This window comes from Nilaparvata lugens, chromosome X (genome assembly GCF_014356525.2).
Source record: "Nilaparvata lugens isolate BPH chromosome X, ASM1435652v1, whole genome shotgun sequence".
NCBI classification, from domain to species: domain Eukaryota; kingdom Metazoa; phylum Arthropoda; class Insecta; order Hemiptera; family Delphacidae; genus Nilaparvata; species Nilaparvata lugens.
In genome coordinates, this window is record NC_052518.1 from 53947276 (window position 1) to 53965907 (window position 18632).

Consider the following 18632-nt stretch of genomic DNA (forward strand, 5'->3'; position numbering starts at 1 on the left):
GGCAGATGCACTGTCCCGCATACCCTCGCAGCCCATCAATTTAATGGACAACGATGATAATGACTTTTTAGGCTTCGGCAACGAAGACCTACCCTTTCATGGCTTTGACGACGTAAACATAGACGATTTGATTCAGTTGAATAGTAACGATGATCCACCACCGATAGATGATCCTAATGGTTATCTTGATAACATCGCGAATGCTTTAACTCAATTCAATAATCACGATGATGCTAATGCTAATACTTCTGAGCCCCATGATATGGAAAATAATGATTGTGGTACTGCTAGCTCTGTTTTCGATATGAATGACTATATTCTTCTTCGTGAAGACAATGCCGATCATACCGATACTCATCAACCAACTAAAGAAATTGACAATGCTTTACCAATTCATAATGACACTGACAGCCTTGTGACAATTCATTCAGCAGACAGTTCAAATGAACAAATTCAGATAGTAGACGACGATAAAATATTGAACGTTGAACATAATCAGATATTTATTGAACGCGGAAACAAAACACCTACCCTTCAGAAAATTTTAGATAAGAACAGACTCCTTCTCTGTTTTCAAGACCCCTTAGATTTCGAACACATAAACAAATTTTGTTTAGAATACCTGAAACCGAATACCACGTATGGTGTATATTGTTCAAAAGATGGTTTATTGAGTAATCAGTACGAATCAATGTTTAACAACTTTGCTGAAGTCATTAAGGGAAGTTTCACCTCAGTAAAGATAAGGCGGTATAAAAAAGTTAATCTTGACATTACTGATCCCGACGAACAAAAAGAACTAGTTTCCAATTATCATACTGGAAAAACCTATCATAGAGGAATTTCAGAGAGTTACACACACATTCGACGACGGTACTATTGGCCTTCAATGATGCGTGATATTACTAACTTCATAAACAAATGCCCAATATGTTTGAAGACTGAATACGAACGTCGCCCCATTCGTGCAGAATACAAAGTATCCCCTACTCCTACAAAGCCCTTTGAAAAACTGCAACTTGATGCCTTTCAGTATGACAAACGTAAATTTTTATCAATCATCGACTGTTTCTCCAAACGACTCGTAGTCTACCCCCTCACGAGTCTTAATCAAATCGAGGTAAAAGACCATCTATTCGACTATTTTTCTCTCTATCCAACCCCCAAGATCGTACAGATGGACAACTGCAGAGAATTTGACAACGCTGGTCTACGTGATTTTCTAAAACTTTATGAAGTCGAACCTTATTATGTTACCCCTGGTCATCCAGACTCGCAAGGGTTAATTAAACGAACTCACTCCACTCTAATTGAACTTTTAAATTCTATCCAACTTCAAAATAGAAATAATACCACTGAAACCAACATGAAAACGGCCGTAATTGCGTTCAATAACACACTCAATTCCACCTTGAAAATGACACCAATGGAAATAACATTCGGCATCTCTGAGAATTCTTTTCTGAATGACACTACAGGACAGCTTATCACTGAAGAGCATACCAAAGAGTATCACGATAGGTTACAGCTTATACATAAATTGGTGAAAGATAAGGTAGAGATGGAAAAACAAACTAGGACAGAATTATTGAATAAGAATAGGGAAACAGACGTCGAAATCCCCCAAGCCCCATTTATTAAAGCAACCTTCAATAAAAAGAACAAGCCAAAATTCTTCCAAGTACAATATGATAAGCAACAAAATGTTGCTTCAAATCCCAGAGCAATTCAAAAACGACCATTCAAAATCCATCCTAATAGGATGAAACGACCACGGAAAATAGTTAAAAAGAACAATAATAAATTTGTTTCAGAACAAGATGCTCCTGATTCTCCTGCTGCTGGTCCAAGCAATGTCCTATAAAGTAGCCGACTTGACTAAATCATCTGGCATCACACCAGTTCGAGTACACAACTCCTTCATTATAAATGGCACATACACATACATGCACAACATAAACATTACACGACTACTAGTTGAACTAAAACATATTGAAGACTCTGTGAACCTTTTAAGAGCTAAGGATAGTGATAAGAATCGTTGTAATATCTTACGTTTGAATTTAGATGATATTAAGTTAAAATTTGATCATATTCATATAAATAATCTAAGAATTAAGAGAGGTCTCATAAACGGACTTGGTTCCGCAATTAGCTGGATTACAGGAAATATGGACGCTGACGACAAAGCGAAATATGACAAAATTTTAGAGAAAGTGCAAGCAAACGAATATAATTTAGAGCATAATGTCGAAAATCAATTGTCAATCAATAGAAACTTGATACACAAATTTAACAATGGGATTGATGTCATTCGTGTTGAGTTAGCTCTATTGAGGTGATTGAATTAAAATAATTTTAGTTTGACATTGTTGGCATAACAATGTCAAACTAAAATTATTTTAATTCAATCACCTCAATAGAGCTAACTCAACAACATTCTTTCTTATTCAACAAACTGACTCTCATAAAAAATAAGATAGACGATATTATGGTGAGCTTAGAATTTTGTCGACTAAACATAATCCATTCAAGTATTCTTTCTAGAAACGAATTGTCTTTATTAATTCATTCGGCTAAATTGTCTCTCATTTCTGATGAACCCGAAATTTTGTGGCAGCTAGGGTCTGCACATTGTCATGTGAAAGATGATTTCATTACGTATTTTATACAATTGCCTTTGTATTCTCATGCCTATGAGACATTTTTTCTCCTATTTTATCCAGTCGTAAAAGGAAATGAATTGCGAACAATTGTTGAACATCCGTCATTCATAACTCATTGTTTGCAGGAGATTGTGTACTAATAAGAAATAATTATTATTGTAAGAATATGTCTAGAATAGTTAATAAGTGTATAAGTCAACTTTTAGACGATAAGGACCTTCATTATTGTAAATCTTTAGTTATAAGTGAGGCTCAACCTTTTATAAGATACATTCAAGTCATAAATATTTAATGTTCAATACTACCACTTGCACTATAAGTAAACAAAATCAAAACATTACAATTTATCCAAGGAAGACTCAATTATCAAACCTTGAAGAATCAGGAAAGTCATAATAATTGTAGTAATTTATTACAAAAGTAACATCTCATTGAAATTTTGTAATCGAAATATTCCTGATAAGAAACAAATAGCTTGTAACTTAGGCGGACCGTACCTCCCAACCGAAACTCCTACTTGAAAAATTGTTCTTAAACTTTTGTATTAGTATGTATTGATAACTTAGTTGAGTATTATGTTATATTGTTTTAACCAGTTTTTGTATTTTGGGTCTTATCAGTTTTGGTCGCTGAGGACAGCTCCAAACTTGGGGAGGGAGAAGTTATACCCATTGTTATCGTATAGTAGCTGATACAGCACTTAGAATAGTATATAAGCTCTAGTAATAAGATTCTTTGTCTCATTTCTGTATTTTGGGCAGTCACTATGCCGGTTTGTTTCTTGAATAAATCTTTTTAAAAAGGATGTCACGTGTTCCGTTTACTTAACTATAGATACATAAAATAGGGTATTCAACGGCATTATCTTCTATCTTCTTGTTCTAAATCTATACTATACATAAGAAATGAATTGTACACATGTACAGAATTCGAAATACATATTTGGTGCATCACCATGAACTTCTGACCTACTGAACTGATTAAACTGATTCTTGTCATGCCAAGATCATAAGATAATAAATAATGTAACACCAAAGATGGAATCTTTATTTTACTTACCAGTTCTACATTTGTCACTTTGAATAAATGCAAGATTTCCAATCTCCTCCGGCCACGTGAGATTCTTATTTCTAATTTCTATTAATACTTCATCATCATCTACAATGCTCATATCCTCCAGGGTGGCAGTTTCATCTTCCAATTGCATCATACTTCCCTTTAATAAATCAATAAGAGAAATTTACAGAAGTTTTAACGTTTCAATAGAACAGATGAATATTATAAATGATTACTAAGTACCATTTGTCAATTTAAGCAATTTAAAACACATGAATATTGCTGATTGGTGTAACTAATGTTAGATAGAAATTTACGTAATTACGTAAAATGCAATCTATATTTTCGAATTTGAAAGCTTTCAAAAATCATATACATTTTCATAAATTAAAGTCTATTCTAATCTAGCTACACAAACCTCATACATGGAATTACCATTAGAATGTTTAATGAATTTCATCAAGCATAATGACACTAAAGGCGAGAAGGTTAACTCTTCCAATTTAAACAGTTACCAATCCAATTTTGATGACATGTATTATCTAATGATTGTTGTTTCGTAAATGCAATTTTTATGAAATTCTATAATAGTTTATTTAGTTTCTTAGATTTCAAATTCTGTAACAGTTTCTATAATAGTACAAATCAACTATACATCCGATTGAGAATTACCATTTTTATAATTAATAATTTTATTCCGAATTGTCTGCTCTAGATCTCCATTTGATGCAACATATACTTCCAAATGGAAATATCAAGCCACGATTTCAATAAGTTACAAAAGATGTTTCCAGAGCATTAAATTTTGAGTAATTGCAAGGCCTGCTCACTCGCCAGATTTTCCATCTCGTGACTTTTGCAGGGTCGCCGTCTAGGTGTCACCCCGACTACCTGACACCTGGTCATTTTGGGCATAGGCGACAACCTGTATCCTCGTAAAAATATACCATTGCTGTCAAGTTGTCACCCCGAATACTTGTCACCTACTGGACCGAAGGTGCCAACTAGTCATGACCGTAAACAACAACCTGACACCTCGCACCCTTGCGTCAGAGTGTCCCCCCGACTAGTTGTCACCTCCTTAGAAAGGAGACAAGTAGAGGAGGACGGCTCACGTCAACCTGACACCTTGCACGCTGGCATCAAGGTGTCACCCTGACTACTACTTGTCACCTACAGAGCACCAGTTGGCACAACTTGCACCCCGCGGTGTGGGGAGGGGGGTTTTCAAGCAATTTTTATTACTGGTTATGATGTAGAACTGAATTCTAAGGACTTTTGGTTCAGTAGCATTTTCCCGTCAAACGCACGGTTCGGCAGATATTCGCAGTTTTTGGTATCTTTAAGACACATTTTTTCGAGTTTGATGAAAACAGAAAAATTGAATAATAAGCCCTTTTGATGACTGAACAAGATGTGGAACACAATTCTAAACACATTTTGTTCAGTTATATTTTCCCGTCAGACTCACCGTTTACGTGTGAATTGAGCCTAATGCTAGGACAGTTAAATTTTCATCCATCAATGATATGGTAGATGAAGCTATCCGTCTGGTTATCAACTAAGGTATTACATGAAGTCTGGTAATAATTATGAGAATAACATTATTATTTATATACACTTGCGCTCAGATGGCAATGAGGCCATACGAAGGCCAATACGAATCTTCAAGTTGTGTCTGTGCCTTCTACATTCTGTTCAAACAAATTTTATGAATATGATCATTAAGAATGATGATTTCTTGTGGTGTGGAATCGAGGTGATAGGTTGTCATGACCGTAGACGATAACCTGTACCCTCGTAAAAATATACAATTGCCGTCAAGTTGTCACCCCGACTACTTGTCACCAACTGGACCGAAGGTGCCAACTAGTCATGACCGTAAACGACAACCTGACACCTCGCACCCTTGCGTCAGAGTGTCCCCCCGACTAGTTGTCACCTCCTTAGAAAGGAGACAAGTAGACGGGGACGGCTCACGTCAACCTGACCACTCAAAATCGGTTTTAAAAGGGGACAACTAGTCGGGGTGTCAAGTAGTCGGGGTGGCACCTAGTCGCGTTCCCCTTTTGCATTGAAGATGTTTGAAAACCAAAGAATCATAACACCTCAAAAACTGAAGAACAATTCTGGTGAAATAGAGAATAACTTTACCAAATAACTTTATAGTGAAGGCAATGGATAAAAGTATGCGTGCAAGATGGGAGTCGTCAGTTGAATTGCATAGATTATATATAAGAACAACATCAGTACGGTAATTCAAATAAAATAACCAGAGAAATGTTATAAAAGCCGGTCAAAAGAATATATTTCCATGCTGCTGGATTTTTATATTGTAATTATTTACTGCTATCCATTTATCAAGCCGGTCCTTTTATTTTTTGCTGAGGGTGATGCCTACATGAGCCTTAGGGTTGTGCATGGGTAATGAGGCGGATGATGATGATATATGAGTGATCCTATAGTTTTAGGTGGGTTCCGAACCACCAGGAAGCGATTTATCAACTCATGAATCATATTCAGAGGAGTTGGCTCAAGTGATGTGCCTTTCAACGGGATTAGCAGGCGCATGATCTAAGCTATAGCTTATAATCGCAGACACTGAGTCAAACCGCTTCCTAAACATGTATTATTTGATACAGTTATTTTATTCTTGAGTTGTTCTAAATTTTGAAATAAAGAAATCAATTTTCTAAAAACTCACAGATGGTCCATCCACGTGCCAAAGCCTCATATCATCAGAACGAACATGTAGCCTATCACAAAGGAATTCGTATACTTGTTTGATGGTTGCTACCCTGCTGAACGTCGCAATGTGAGCCAGATACCTTCTTGGAGGTGACAGGTTCGGTATGTCCAAGTTGTAGCCTGTTGTTGAGCCAACTGTAATATTAAATAAACTCATTCATCAAAAACTCTGTATGACACCAATAAAACTCCATTATTCCTCTCATAAAGCAGCATAACACCGAAAAATTTCAAGTTGAAAATAATTGTTACATTAAAATAAGTTTTCGAAAGTAATGACAATACTAGGAAAGTACTAGAGTACTAGTAACTACTTACTCGAAAGTAATGACAATTTACAGACACCAAAATTGTTGTTATAGAAAAGGTTATAATACTGTGTGGCGCAGGCAAATGACAAATTTTGAAAAGAAATAAAATTACCACGGAAAAATAACAAAACCAGTAGATTACTAATGAAATGGCATGTATCATCACATCATCATGACATTTATGCTCCTACAATCTAAATGTCAAAAAATACTTCTATCCTTATTAAGATGGCACCATAAAGATGTTCTCACAATCGGCATTCACAGCCTGTTATGGATGGAGCAAAGAAACAGTAATTTTGGGAATATTGTAATTTCAATGAATAAATTCATAGAACTAGTAAATTACTGGTGTGCCCCCCGGGCTGAAGAACTCACTCATGAACTGTTGTGCTGATTTTCAAATCTGCTAATTGTAATTGCGAAGAGCGTACAATAAGTAGCAAAATGAAAATGCATTCACATCAATTGAAATGTTCAGAATTTCGAACATTTATGGACTCTTATAAGCTGAAAACTGCCACATTCAAAATTTCTCGTCTCCCTGCGCTACCTGTAATATTCATATCCTCTGCATAAAATATTCGAGCTCTTACGGAAGTTTTATACTGGATATCTGTAAGTTAGAGATGTAAGTTACGTACGCCACACTTAATTTACAATAAAAAATATAATTATTGAAAAAGACAGATTTATTTTGTCATATATACATTTATTTGACATTAATACAGGACTGCAGTTTCGTGTTGAAACCAACACATCTTCAGCTGTAGTGATGCTCAGATGCACATGTTCACTTGACCATCTACAATGTTCACTTGACCATGAAGAGCTCTTCATATATTTAAAAATAACTATATCAAGTAGCTCTTGACTACCATTTTGTAGATGGTTAAGTGAACATGTGCATCTGAGCATCACTACAGCTGAAGATGTGTTGGTATATGAAACTGCAGTCCTGTATTGATGTCTAATAAATGTAGATGTGACTAAATACAGCTGTGTTTTTTCAATTATGGGAAAATTCCACTATCAACAAATTTATGAAATATAATTATAATAGACTAATAGAGAATATGTTCCAATAAGTTATGGTCATTGAAAAAGCTTATTTCTTAATTATGTTCACAATAAGTACAATTTCAATTAATTGGAGAGTTGAAATGAATCTTTGAAATATAGAAGGAGTCTCTTGATGGCTAATGAGTGACAAATTCAAACTTACCACACAATAGGCCTACAAAGTATGTAAATAATATACACAATCAACTATTATTGTACCAATTCTTGTTTTTCCGGTAGCGAATTGCTTTTGCTAGCTTCTATCTGGCTAGTTATCTAGCTTCTATCTATTGGTTATTCCAATATTTATTAGGGATCCAGTATCAACCTCTCGTAAGAGCTGGAATATTCTATGCGTGCGTTACAGAGTGAGGCCCGAACCTCTCTTCGCGAACCACCCCACAGGCCGGCTGAGGCTAGCCGGCCCATAGCGACACTGGGATTATTGGAGAAACAAGGTGTGGGCCAGAGTTTACTCACAGCAGAAACGTCATCACGCCAACTCCTCAACTCATTGAGGGTACAATCTTCATTCTAAAAGACTTGATATTGAAGGGGAAAACAGATGATAGAACGAAATTCTTTGCTGGGAAACTCACTTAGAGCTGCAGCTGCACCATAACCTCCAACCATTCCAGACCAAGTTGAGGTGGGAGGACAAGAATTAGTGCGATCGCCCTGTCTCACATGCCTTAGCAACCTCAATGTAATAGGATATAATTCCAGCTCCAATTCACAGCTCGATTTTGACATTATAACCTGAAATTAAATGAATATACAAAACAATTAAGCATTGAAACATGATTAGAAAATTTCCTTTGCACACACTAGTACTCGACATTCAACTTTCAAGATAGATAGTAGGTATTCAACTTGATGTTATTATTTATTCAAAATTTATTAAAGGCTTCATTATAATTTAGTTGAATACAGTGAACAATCGTATCGGTATAAGGGAAATGATACAAAGTTTAAAAATAAAAAAATTAATTACACATTAAAAACTCATAAAATACAAGGGTGTGAATATAAATGTATGTAATGCTCTAATACATCAGGTAGCACTCATAGCGAAGTGATAATAATTATAATCTGGGATGAAAGTTTCCCTTCAATCCCTGGATTCACAAATAAATGTAACAGTATAACTTGCACAGTTTAAAAATATTCTGATTTGATTAACAAGCATTCTTGCATATGCAATAGGGTTCTAGCCTCTAACCTCTATCTTTATCTGTACCTATCTTTGATAGATCTATATCGTAGTGTGAGGAAAATGTCAGTTATTTTTCCAGTCACCTTTATGTACAAAAGTAAAACAGATAAAAAATTCGAAAACTTTGAATTGGATCAACGTTCATGCTCAGTTTGTTAAGTGAAATGTATGAGAAATGTGTGAACAAATTAAGTTTACAAAGGTGTGTGCATATGAAGTGTATAGGCCTAAATGACAATTTTTCAGTGATTCCCACTCACTTGTCGAGGTAAAGCTGGAGATCCACCATACCACTGGCATAAAGCCTTCCAAAGAGAGTCTGGTACCAATTCATAGTCTCTGCCACGAACAAGAGTCGGACTCTGCTTCAGCTTAGCTCCTTCACCTGTTAATGTTCCAACCTAGAAACAAATAAACAAACTTTTAGCTGTTCAAAATCTACTAACGGAAATTATAGTACAATCTTATATAAATAAATCATAAGTCTTCTATTGTGAAATCTTTCGATCCATGTTTGAAAATACGATACCACTTATATGGTGATAGAACAGAAGAAAAGACTACACAGATTATGAGATTATTCAAAATGGTTTGTAATAATTGTAAACACAAATTCTGAACTGTTTACTCACAGAGACACAGATGAGAGACTACTCTCCAAAAAGGTTTGCACTTATTAAATTTCAATATTGTGTGCTTTAAATCTCAACAACACAAAAACTATAAATTATTAACTAAATCACAACTAACTATGGAAACATTAGCTCAGAATATTATCTCAAAGTACTATGCTGACTGCAAATATGAGGCTTATTAATAAGCGGTCGAGCATACCTTGTAAGGAGATGCCAGAATAAGACTTGTATTGTCAATGTGGCCTGGATGCATGTTACGTCTGCCAGTTCGAGGAGACTGATTTGGGCTGCCACTGAAAACAGAGAATCAATTTCTATTTAACATTAATATATTTTAGGATGACGTCCATAAAAGCCATGGTTTGGCTTTTGGAACTGTATTTGTAAGAATCAATTTTTGAATCATGCCTTTCAAAGTTGATACAACATTACAATGAGCTAATGATTATACAATTCGCTAACAGTAGATTATACAACATTTTTATAATGAGGGTCTTTAGAGCACAAGTTAGATGTATAGTTGAGACACAAGTGAGCGAACGCGTGTCTAAAACATCTCACGAGTGCTTCAAAGACCTTATAAAACTTTTTTATACACTGTTATATCTATGACTATTCAAGCAAAGTATCACATTGCTGACTTGATGTAAAGAGGTTAGAAATCAATCAACTAGCCAATATGGTGAAAAGATAGTAATAGCAATTGCTAAAAAGCTACTCAGAAAGAGAGAGAGGGTGTGTGTGTGAGAGAGAGAGAGAGAAAGAGAACAGCAGACTATACTGAAATGAAGACAAACTGAAAAGTTGATGAATTGAAAAACTGAAAACATGACGTACTGATAATTTGAAGCAATTGGTAAAAATCTACTCAAAGAGAGTGAACAGTAGACTATACTGAAAACAAGACAAACTGAAAACTTGTAAAACTGGAAACTTGACGATATGAGATCTCTACAAACTGGAAATTTGACGAAATGAGAACTCTACAAACTGAAAACTTGATAAACTGAGAACTTGATGAACTGAAAACATGAACTGATAACTTGATGGACTGAAAATCTGACAAATTGAAGACTTGTTGGAATGAGAACTCGACGCAATGAAAACTTTATAAAATGAGATCTTGACGAATTGAAATTTTCAGTTCTTTGAGAAAGGACTGGTAAATGAATTGGGATTTTATTTGCACAGAATTCCATAGAATACTGAAGCTGATGTTTATTGAATGTCAATCTAAAAAATGATCTATTATATGAGTTGTTCACTGTTCACTGTTGGGCGTAAATTGTGTGGGTTGGTATTAAACGTGAGGCTTTCTCTATTTTTATTGATATGAAAAATTATGCTCTTGACAAACACTTGCCGTATTGTTGGTACTCCAAACTCAAAAAACAAATTCTTGCTGGGATACAAGAACATTACTAAGCTCTGAAAATGCGTTTAAGCAGCTTCCTGAGCCTATTCTTAGCACACTAGACATGTTGTACCCAACTCATCTTGGAATCCAAGACAACGCCCAGGTATTTGTAATGATCAACGCGCTCAATCATACTACAATTGCATCCAGCAGACCTGGGATTATTACAAGAATGCATCGTTAGTGTTAGTGAGCCTGGATCAGCTTGATTTCTTGTAACTATTGGCATAAACTTCGTTTTTTCCACATTTACTGTAAGGCTATTGTGATCAAACCAGTTCTTTACTTTTGACAAATCAATTGAAGCACTCATGTAGGCCTCCTCCCAAGTGCTCCCAGTAGACACTAGTGCTGTGTCATCAGCAAACACATACAACTCACCTTCAAATTTTGACAGATTGTTGATATAGACTAGGAATAGCAGTGCCCCAAGGGTGCTTCCCTGGACTACCCCATACTCAACATTCTTTTTGTCACTATTTTCACCATTTGCAAAACAAATATTCTATTTTTGCAAAACAAATATTTTTCAAAGTGAGTGTCAACAGTTCCTCCCCAAATTTCTATACCATACTGGAATAGAGAATGTGCATAAGCATGATAGATTGTTCTTATGATGTTCATGTCATTTATCGAATTTAGCTTATAAAAAACAAATTGCAGGTATTTCAATTTTGATACTAGGTATTTTAAATGAATATTCCATTTCAAGTGGCTATCAACTAATATCCCTAAGTATTTTATAGATTCTATTTTTTCTATTGCTTGGCACATATCTGTGCATGTAAGGGAGTAAAAAAGTAGATTCGTATGGCTTTTGTTGGTGGGGAGTCCCTTGCGGGAGTCCCTGTAAGGAAGTCTGAATGTGCGTCGTTATGTTCGGATCAGATAGTGGCTCACCCGTCCTTGTTGGAGAAAAAGCAATGTATTTAGTTTTATTCAGATTTAAAGTGAGCGTATGCTCATCAAATCATTCCTTAGCCAATGCCAATCCTCTATTTGCATTATTATAAACTTCCTTCCATGACAAACCTATGGAAATCAATGCGGTATCATCAGCAAATGATAGTTTTGCGGAATTTGGCATATTAAATTTTAAAAGATCATTTAAATATATCAGAAATAATAAAGGAGAAAGGACTGTTCCTTGAGGTAAGCCAAACTTAGTCAAGCCCGTGCATCGGTTTCATTATTAATGATCATGGTTTGTGTTCTATCCTCCAGGTAGTTAGCAATCAATTTGTTGGCCAAACCACGTATACCACATCCAATATTTTATAATAGTGCTAGCTCATCAAAATTTTATAAGGTATGGTATCGAATGCCTTAGCCAAGTCGAGAAATATTGCCAAGGTATTTACACCATTATTAAATTATTGTTGACCAGATCTGTTAATAACACAGCCGCATCTTTAGTTGAAATCCTGCCTGGAAACCAAACTGATTAGCATCAATAAAGTTATTTTTATCTAGAAAACTTGTCAATCTCGTTTTTTAGTATCTTTTTCATTATTTTAGCAAATTTATCAAGATTAATGGGTCTATAATTAGCTGGATTTGATTGTCCCCTGCCTTGTGAATAAATGTAATTTTAGCAATTTTAAAGCGGTTAGGAAAATATCAGTACAAAAGCAGAAGACAGAGGTCGGTAAACCTATCTATATCCGGAGATGCTTTGCTTTTCAAGGTTTTTATAGTATTAGCAATTTCAGATACATTTGTGGGATGAACAAAAAACTAATAATAGGGGGAGGAGATAGAGGTTTCGGAGGGTTTTTATTCATTGTATTCTCATTCATAACATTAGCGTAACTTTTACCCAAATCAACAAAATACTGATTAAATATTTCTGCATCTATACTTGGTTCAATGACTGATTTCTTCTTTATTTCAAGTATCTCTCTAGTATTATCCCATGTTTTTTTTTTGTTACCGCGGGACAGGTGAAATTTATTTATAAAGTATTCAATTTTAGCGGTTTTGATGATATTATTCAATGTATTCTTATATTGTTCCTTTAGAGTTGCATTGAAAGGTTGCTTTTTCAGTTTTTTGGCCATTTTGTCTCTTTTTCACATGGCACTGAGCATGCTAGGTGTAATCAACTTTTTTTAAGAGTCATTTTCCTATGTGGTAAATTAATTGTTTCAGTGTGCCTATCATCTATATAGGAAGTTAGTTTCTCAATAAATGTGTCTACCATTCCATCAATGTTATTTGTATCAGTAAGCCTTACACAGTCCCAATCTTCATTACATAAATCATTTGGTAGCGTCTGATAGTTATTTATTTTCGTTAAAGAGTTGCTATTAGGAGAATTTTGATCAGTATTTGAATTATGTCTTATACAAAGGTAATTTGAGAGTTAGGCAGAGCATTCTGCCGGGATTGGTCAAGTCTTGTTACGCTCTGTGTTTCTTTTGATTTTTAGTGGTTTTTCCAAGTAGTGTTTTCGTGAATTTGAACAGTGCGTCAATTAAAGCTGGAGCTCGTCTGTCGGATGAATGGACTGGTTTTTTTAAAAAGTGGTAAATAGGAGTATAAAATGCGAGTTTAAAATTTTTTAAGGTTAAATTTCTGAATAGTTTTATTTTATTCACCGGTCGGCTTATCGCTGGTCTTCTTATCTCCTTGAATTAATGTACTGTTTCTCTCGAGTTTCGTAGCCCGCAGTAGTGCCAGTCTGTTGATTCTTTTTCGTCAACTTTGTCGGCTCTCTCTTACTTCGTACTTTCCATTCTTATCAGTAATTCTCAATATAGCTGCTTGTGAACGCTTTTCGACAATTCTTTCAACTTTACATCTCGTTCTATCTGTTTAACAAACTATCGCAAAGTAAATTCATTTTCAACTAAACAAAAAAACAGTTCTTGATAAATGAGACTGGGATTTGATGAAGGAAATCTTTCGCTGGATTGCAGTACAATATTGCTTAGCTAAAATCCCCACAATACCATTTCAGTTAAAATGGCTGTAGCTGATATTGATACTTTGACAGCTATGTTTGAGAAATTTAAAGAAGATATCAATGCCAGTACAGAGAAAATTATCAAGCAAGAGATAAGTGCGCTCAATCTCTCATCAATCATAGCCGAGCAAAATAGTAGAATTGAAGAGCTGGGCAGAGAAAACGAGGAGCTCAAACGAGAACTAAGAAAGCATAACACTGCCATTGAGAGTATTAAAAGAGAAAATAATCTACAGAGGCAGTCACGGAAAGTTAATTCATCGCAATCAAGCCAAAAGTCTGAAATATAACACAGTTTTTTCGTCCCTCAGCCGATAACGCCGGCGATAATAATTAACAACTGTAATCCAAATACACACAAAACAAGGCCTAGAGTAATTAGTAATAATAGTGATTCAACCCTGAGTATTGTGACATATAATGTAGCTGGAATCATGAACATATTGAACAATATTGAATTTATACGATTCATTAAGACCTATGATGTGTTTTTACTATTTGAAACATTTATCGAGAATGAAGACCTTTTTTTTAGATTTAAGATGATGTTCAGCGATTATGAGTTAATGTGGACTACTGCGATAAGGACAGCAAGTCGCGGTCGTGCTAGTGAAGGAACAATTTACGGCATTAGAAAAGATAAAAAACGTAAAGAATACATCAAATTCAAAACAACCTCTGATTATAATCTCATAGAATTGTGTTTTTGCTCACGGCGTTGTTACATCGTTCCTACTTACCTGAATTGTAATGGATGGCTGGATGACTTTACAAGGCTTAGAGATTTGTTGATGAATAGCGGCGAGTCTGAATTAATATTGATTGGTGACTTGAATGGCAGGATTGGTAACGGACAGGTCATACCAGAGGATGCGCTATCAAACTTGTCTTGTCTATTGAATTGTGATAGAAAATCAAAGGATCAGGCAATGAACGCCCACGGAAGAGAATTATTAACCATGTTTGATGATTTTGGCCTTGTAGTTTTGAATGTTCGTACAAGTGAAGACGCTGATGGTGAGTTCACGTATATTGGACCTCAGGGCTCATCTGTGATCGACATATGCGCTGTTTCAATAGATGCTCTCCCACTTGTCAAATCATTTGAGGTGCTTCCAGAAATATTCTCCGATCACCTGCCGATTCTCACAACAATCCTCCTGCCAGGGGCGACCAGAACATCAAATATCTGCCCAGTACCTATCCGCAGAAAGCTTAAGTGGAGGCCAAATGATAAGCTCAAGTATCAGCAAGAGCTAGCTTCAAGAATTAATAGACGTCTGCAGTGGAATAATTCTGAAGGTGATCTGAAATTCCTGCTCTCAATAATTCAAGAATTTGCTTCTGTTAATCAATCAGATGGCCACTCAAGGTGTGAAGAATAGAATAGAATAGAATTTTATTGGTCATAAAATATTCACATGAATACATGGACTTCGTCAATTTTTTAACACTAAAGTAAGTCAAAACAAACACAAAAACACTAAGATCAGTCAGTATCAGAACAATAAAATAACACATGAATCACATAAAACGATTCCAATCTATTCTAAAATAGTCATGTACGGTGTACAAACATTCATCAATTAACACTGCTTTCAATACTTTTTTAAATTGTGTGCATGTGAGTTCCTTCAAGTGGTCAGGTGTGGAGTTATATAATTTGATAGATGTGAAGTGCCAGTTTCTTTGTGATTTAGTGTGACTGTACAATGGAATTCTAAGTTTGTGTCTATTTCTTGTATTTAAACTATGGAAGCTATTAGAATCATACTTATTCAAATTGCCTCGTACATAACATAATATTTTTAAGACATATAACGACGGCAACGTCAGGATACCTAGGTGAATGAAATAAGGTCTACAATGTGCATTATATGGTAGCTTGCATATTATTCTTATTGCTTTCTTTTGAAGAACAAAAATTGATTTGGCGTTTACACTGTTTGCCCAAAGCATTATTCCATAAGAAAGGAGACTCTGGATGTGTGCATAGTAAATATTCACTAGTACAGACACATCCACAGTTACACATAGTCTCCGTAACATATACAATCCTTTAGCCATCCTACCTGATAAATAGTCAATGTGTGCATCCCACGACAGACAAGGGTCAATAAAAACACCTAAAAACTTCAATGGAGTCTCACCCTTAACCTTTCTGAATGCAAAGTTAATGTCAGCGGTTTTACTATCATTGAGAGAAAGATTATTTGCTGCACACCAATCTTTTAGAACCAAATAACTTTGATTCCTCTCACTTTCAAGATCATGCTTAGAGGGGCAATTTATTTTTAAGCCAAAATCATCTGCAAATAGGTACCCATCTTTACTATTGCTATCCATATTTATTGGCAAATCATTTATATAAATATTAAATAGAATGGGTCCTAAGATAGAGCCTTGAGGCACGCCGTAATCAACTAGTCTACCATTGGACAGGACGCCATCTTTGTAAACAAATTGATTCCTGCTACTTAAATAGGACAATACAAGTTGAACTGCACTTCGAGTAAAACCATAAAAATTTAGTTTGTCACCTAGAATCTTGTGCTGCACAGTATCAAAGGCTTTGGAAAAATCGTATGACCTTAGACCAACAGAATCACCACTCTCTAGGTTGCTAATTACACCACTAACCACATTAAGTATGGGATCATTAGTACTTCTTCCAGACCGGAAACCAAATTGTTTTTCAGAGAAAATGTTGTTGGACTCAAAATAGATTGACATTTGTTCATACATTAGAGTCTCAAATACCTTTGAAAATACAGGAACAATAGCAATCGGTCTGAAATTACCTTTCTCTTTCCTTGATCCCTTCTTATGAAGAGGTAAAACTTTAACATTTTTTAGCTCCTCTGGATAAGTGCCAGTAGCAACTACACATTCATTGAACAAGTATGCCAACACTTCACATATATTAACAGCTGCTATTTTCAAGATTAAAGCATTCAAACCATAAATATCCAGACACTTACTATTACTCAATTTTAAAATAGTGTCAAATACTTTCTCTACAGTTACAGGCTTAAATGAAAAATGTACACTAGGCTGTTGCAATTTGCTAAAATAGAAAGTTGAATCATTAATACTGACAGGTATATCTCTGCTTATCAGAGAAACAGAATCCACAAAAAAGTCATTGAATTCATCAGAAGTGACATCAACAGGAGTCTGGGATCTGGCCGCATTATTAGCACTGCCGGTGAGACCATTAACAATTCTCCACACTGTTTTATTCTTATTGGTGGATCTACTTATGATTTTATTATGATATTCAATTCTTGTCTTTTTAGTTTCTATCCTGTATGATTTTCTAGCCTCTTTATATGTGGTGAGAATTTCTGGTGTTCTGTAAGTTTTATATAAATGATACAGCCCATCACATTTAACTTTTAATTTTTTAAGATTGTCATTATACCACTCGTTATTTGGCTTGACTTTGTGGGAACGTACATTTTTTAATTGGAACGCACCATTTACAGCCCCCATGAATAATTCAAAAAATTTTCTATATCTATCCTTAATATCTATTATAGAGTAAACGTCAATCCAGTTAATGGAATTCAAATGACCATGAAAAACTCTTACGTTATCATCACTGATTAACCTAAACTTAGTCCTATTAACAATACTATTGGTACTTCTACCATACTTGTTGATAAAATTAAATCCCAAAAATACAGCGTCATGATCAGATAAAAGCATATGAATTATCTCAGAAGTCCATACACTATTGTGGACATCAGTCAAAATATTATCTATACAAGTTCCATCAGAAATGCCATCCAGACCAGGTCTAGTAATACCCTTTACAGTCATATCTAATCCGAAACATTCAAATAAATTCAATAAATCTTTTTTAAAATAATCGTTACCAATAAAATTCACATTAAAATCACCACATATGACTAGATTGTATCCATTTTTAAACACTGAACTCAACACATTATAAAGACAAGATAGAAAGTTTTTAAAATAATTAATATTTCTATTATATGGTCTATAGACAGACAAGATTATAATTTTATCCCTAATAATTTCTACTGCTGAAATTTCACATACCATTTCAATTGACATGACTTTGATATGTTCAAGTTCCCTGAATTCCAAATGATCAGCAACAAAAATAGCTGCACCACCCCTAGACTGATTTACTCGGCAAAAAACCGAGGCAGTTTTAAAGCCTGGCAGATAAGTGAATTCCAAATCTGTATCCTTTATCCAATGCTCAGCAACTGTAAGTACATTGATATTGTATTTTTTGCAAATTAAGGCTAGATAATCAAATTTTTTACACATACCCTGAATATTCCAAAATAAGCAATTAAGTTTGTCTTTGCTAAAATCATTGTTGAAGCCATTTTCACACGGTGATTCAAATGTTTGACAATCCACAACCACACCAGTATCAGGCACCCTGTCAATAGAATAGTTTTGAAATTCGTCCCTGAGTCGTAAATTTTCAGCAGAAGAATTATCTTTGTCAAAAGCTAATAGTTTAAATTATCAGTAATCGGAGAATTGAGAGCGACAAGAGGATTTTCCAC

The 18632-nt window shown here is 34.9% G+C and overlaps 1 protein-coding gene across 5 annotated transcripts in view; it reads right to left on the minus strand.

Moving 5' to 3' along the window:
• The window catches only part of LOC111064485 (ubiquitin carboxyl-terminal hydrolase 32), a 236805-nt gene that overhangs the window by 120174 nt on the left and 97999 nt on the right, over positions 1–18632 (minus strand). For all 5 annotated transcript variants that reach the window (XM_039443337.1, XM_039443336.1, XM_039443335.1 and 2 more), the window contains 5 exons: positions 9894–9987; positions 9320–9460; positions 8443–8602; positions 6427–6605; positions 3726–3882 (listed from right to left, as the gene is read on the minus strand). In XM_039443337.1, the coding sequence (XP_039299271.1) occupies positions 3726–3882; positions 6427–6605; positions 8443–8602; positions 9320–9460; positions 9894–9987 (731 nt within the window). The remainder of the gene's footprint in view (positions 1–3725; positions 3883–6426; positions 6606–8442; positions 8603–9319; positions 9461–9893; positions 9988–18632) is intronic.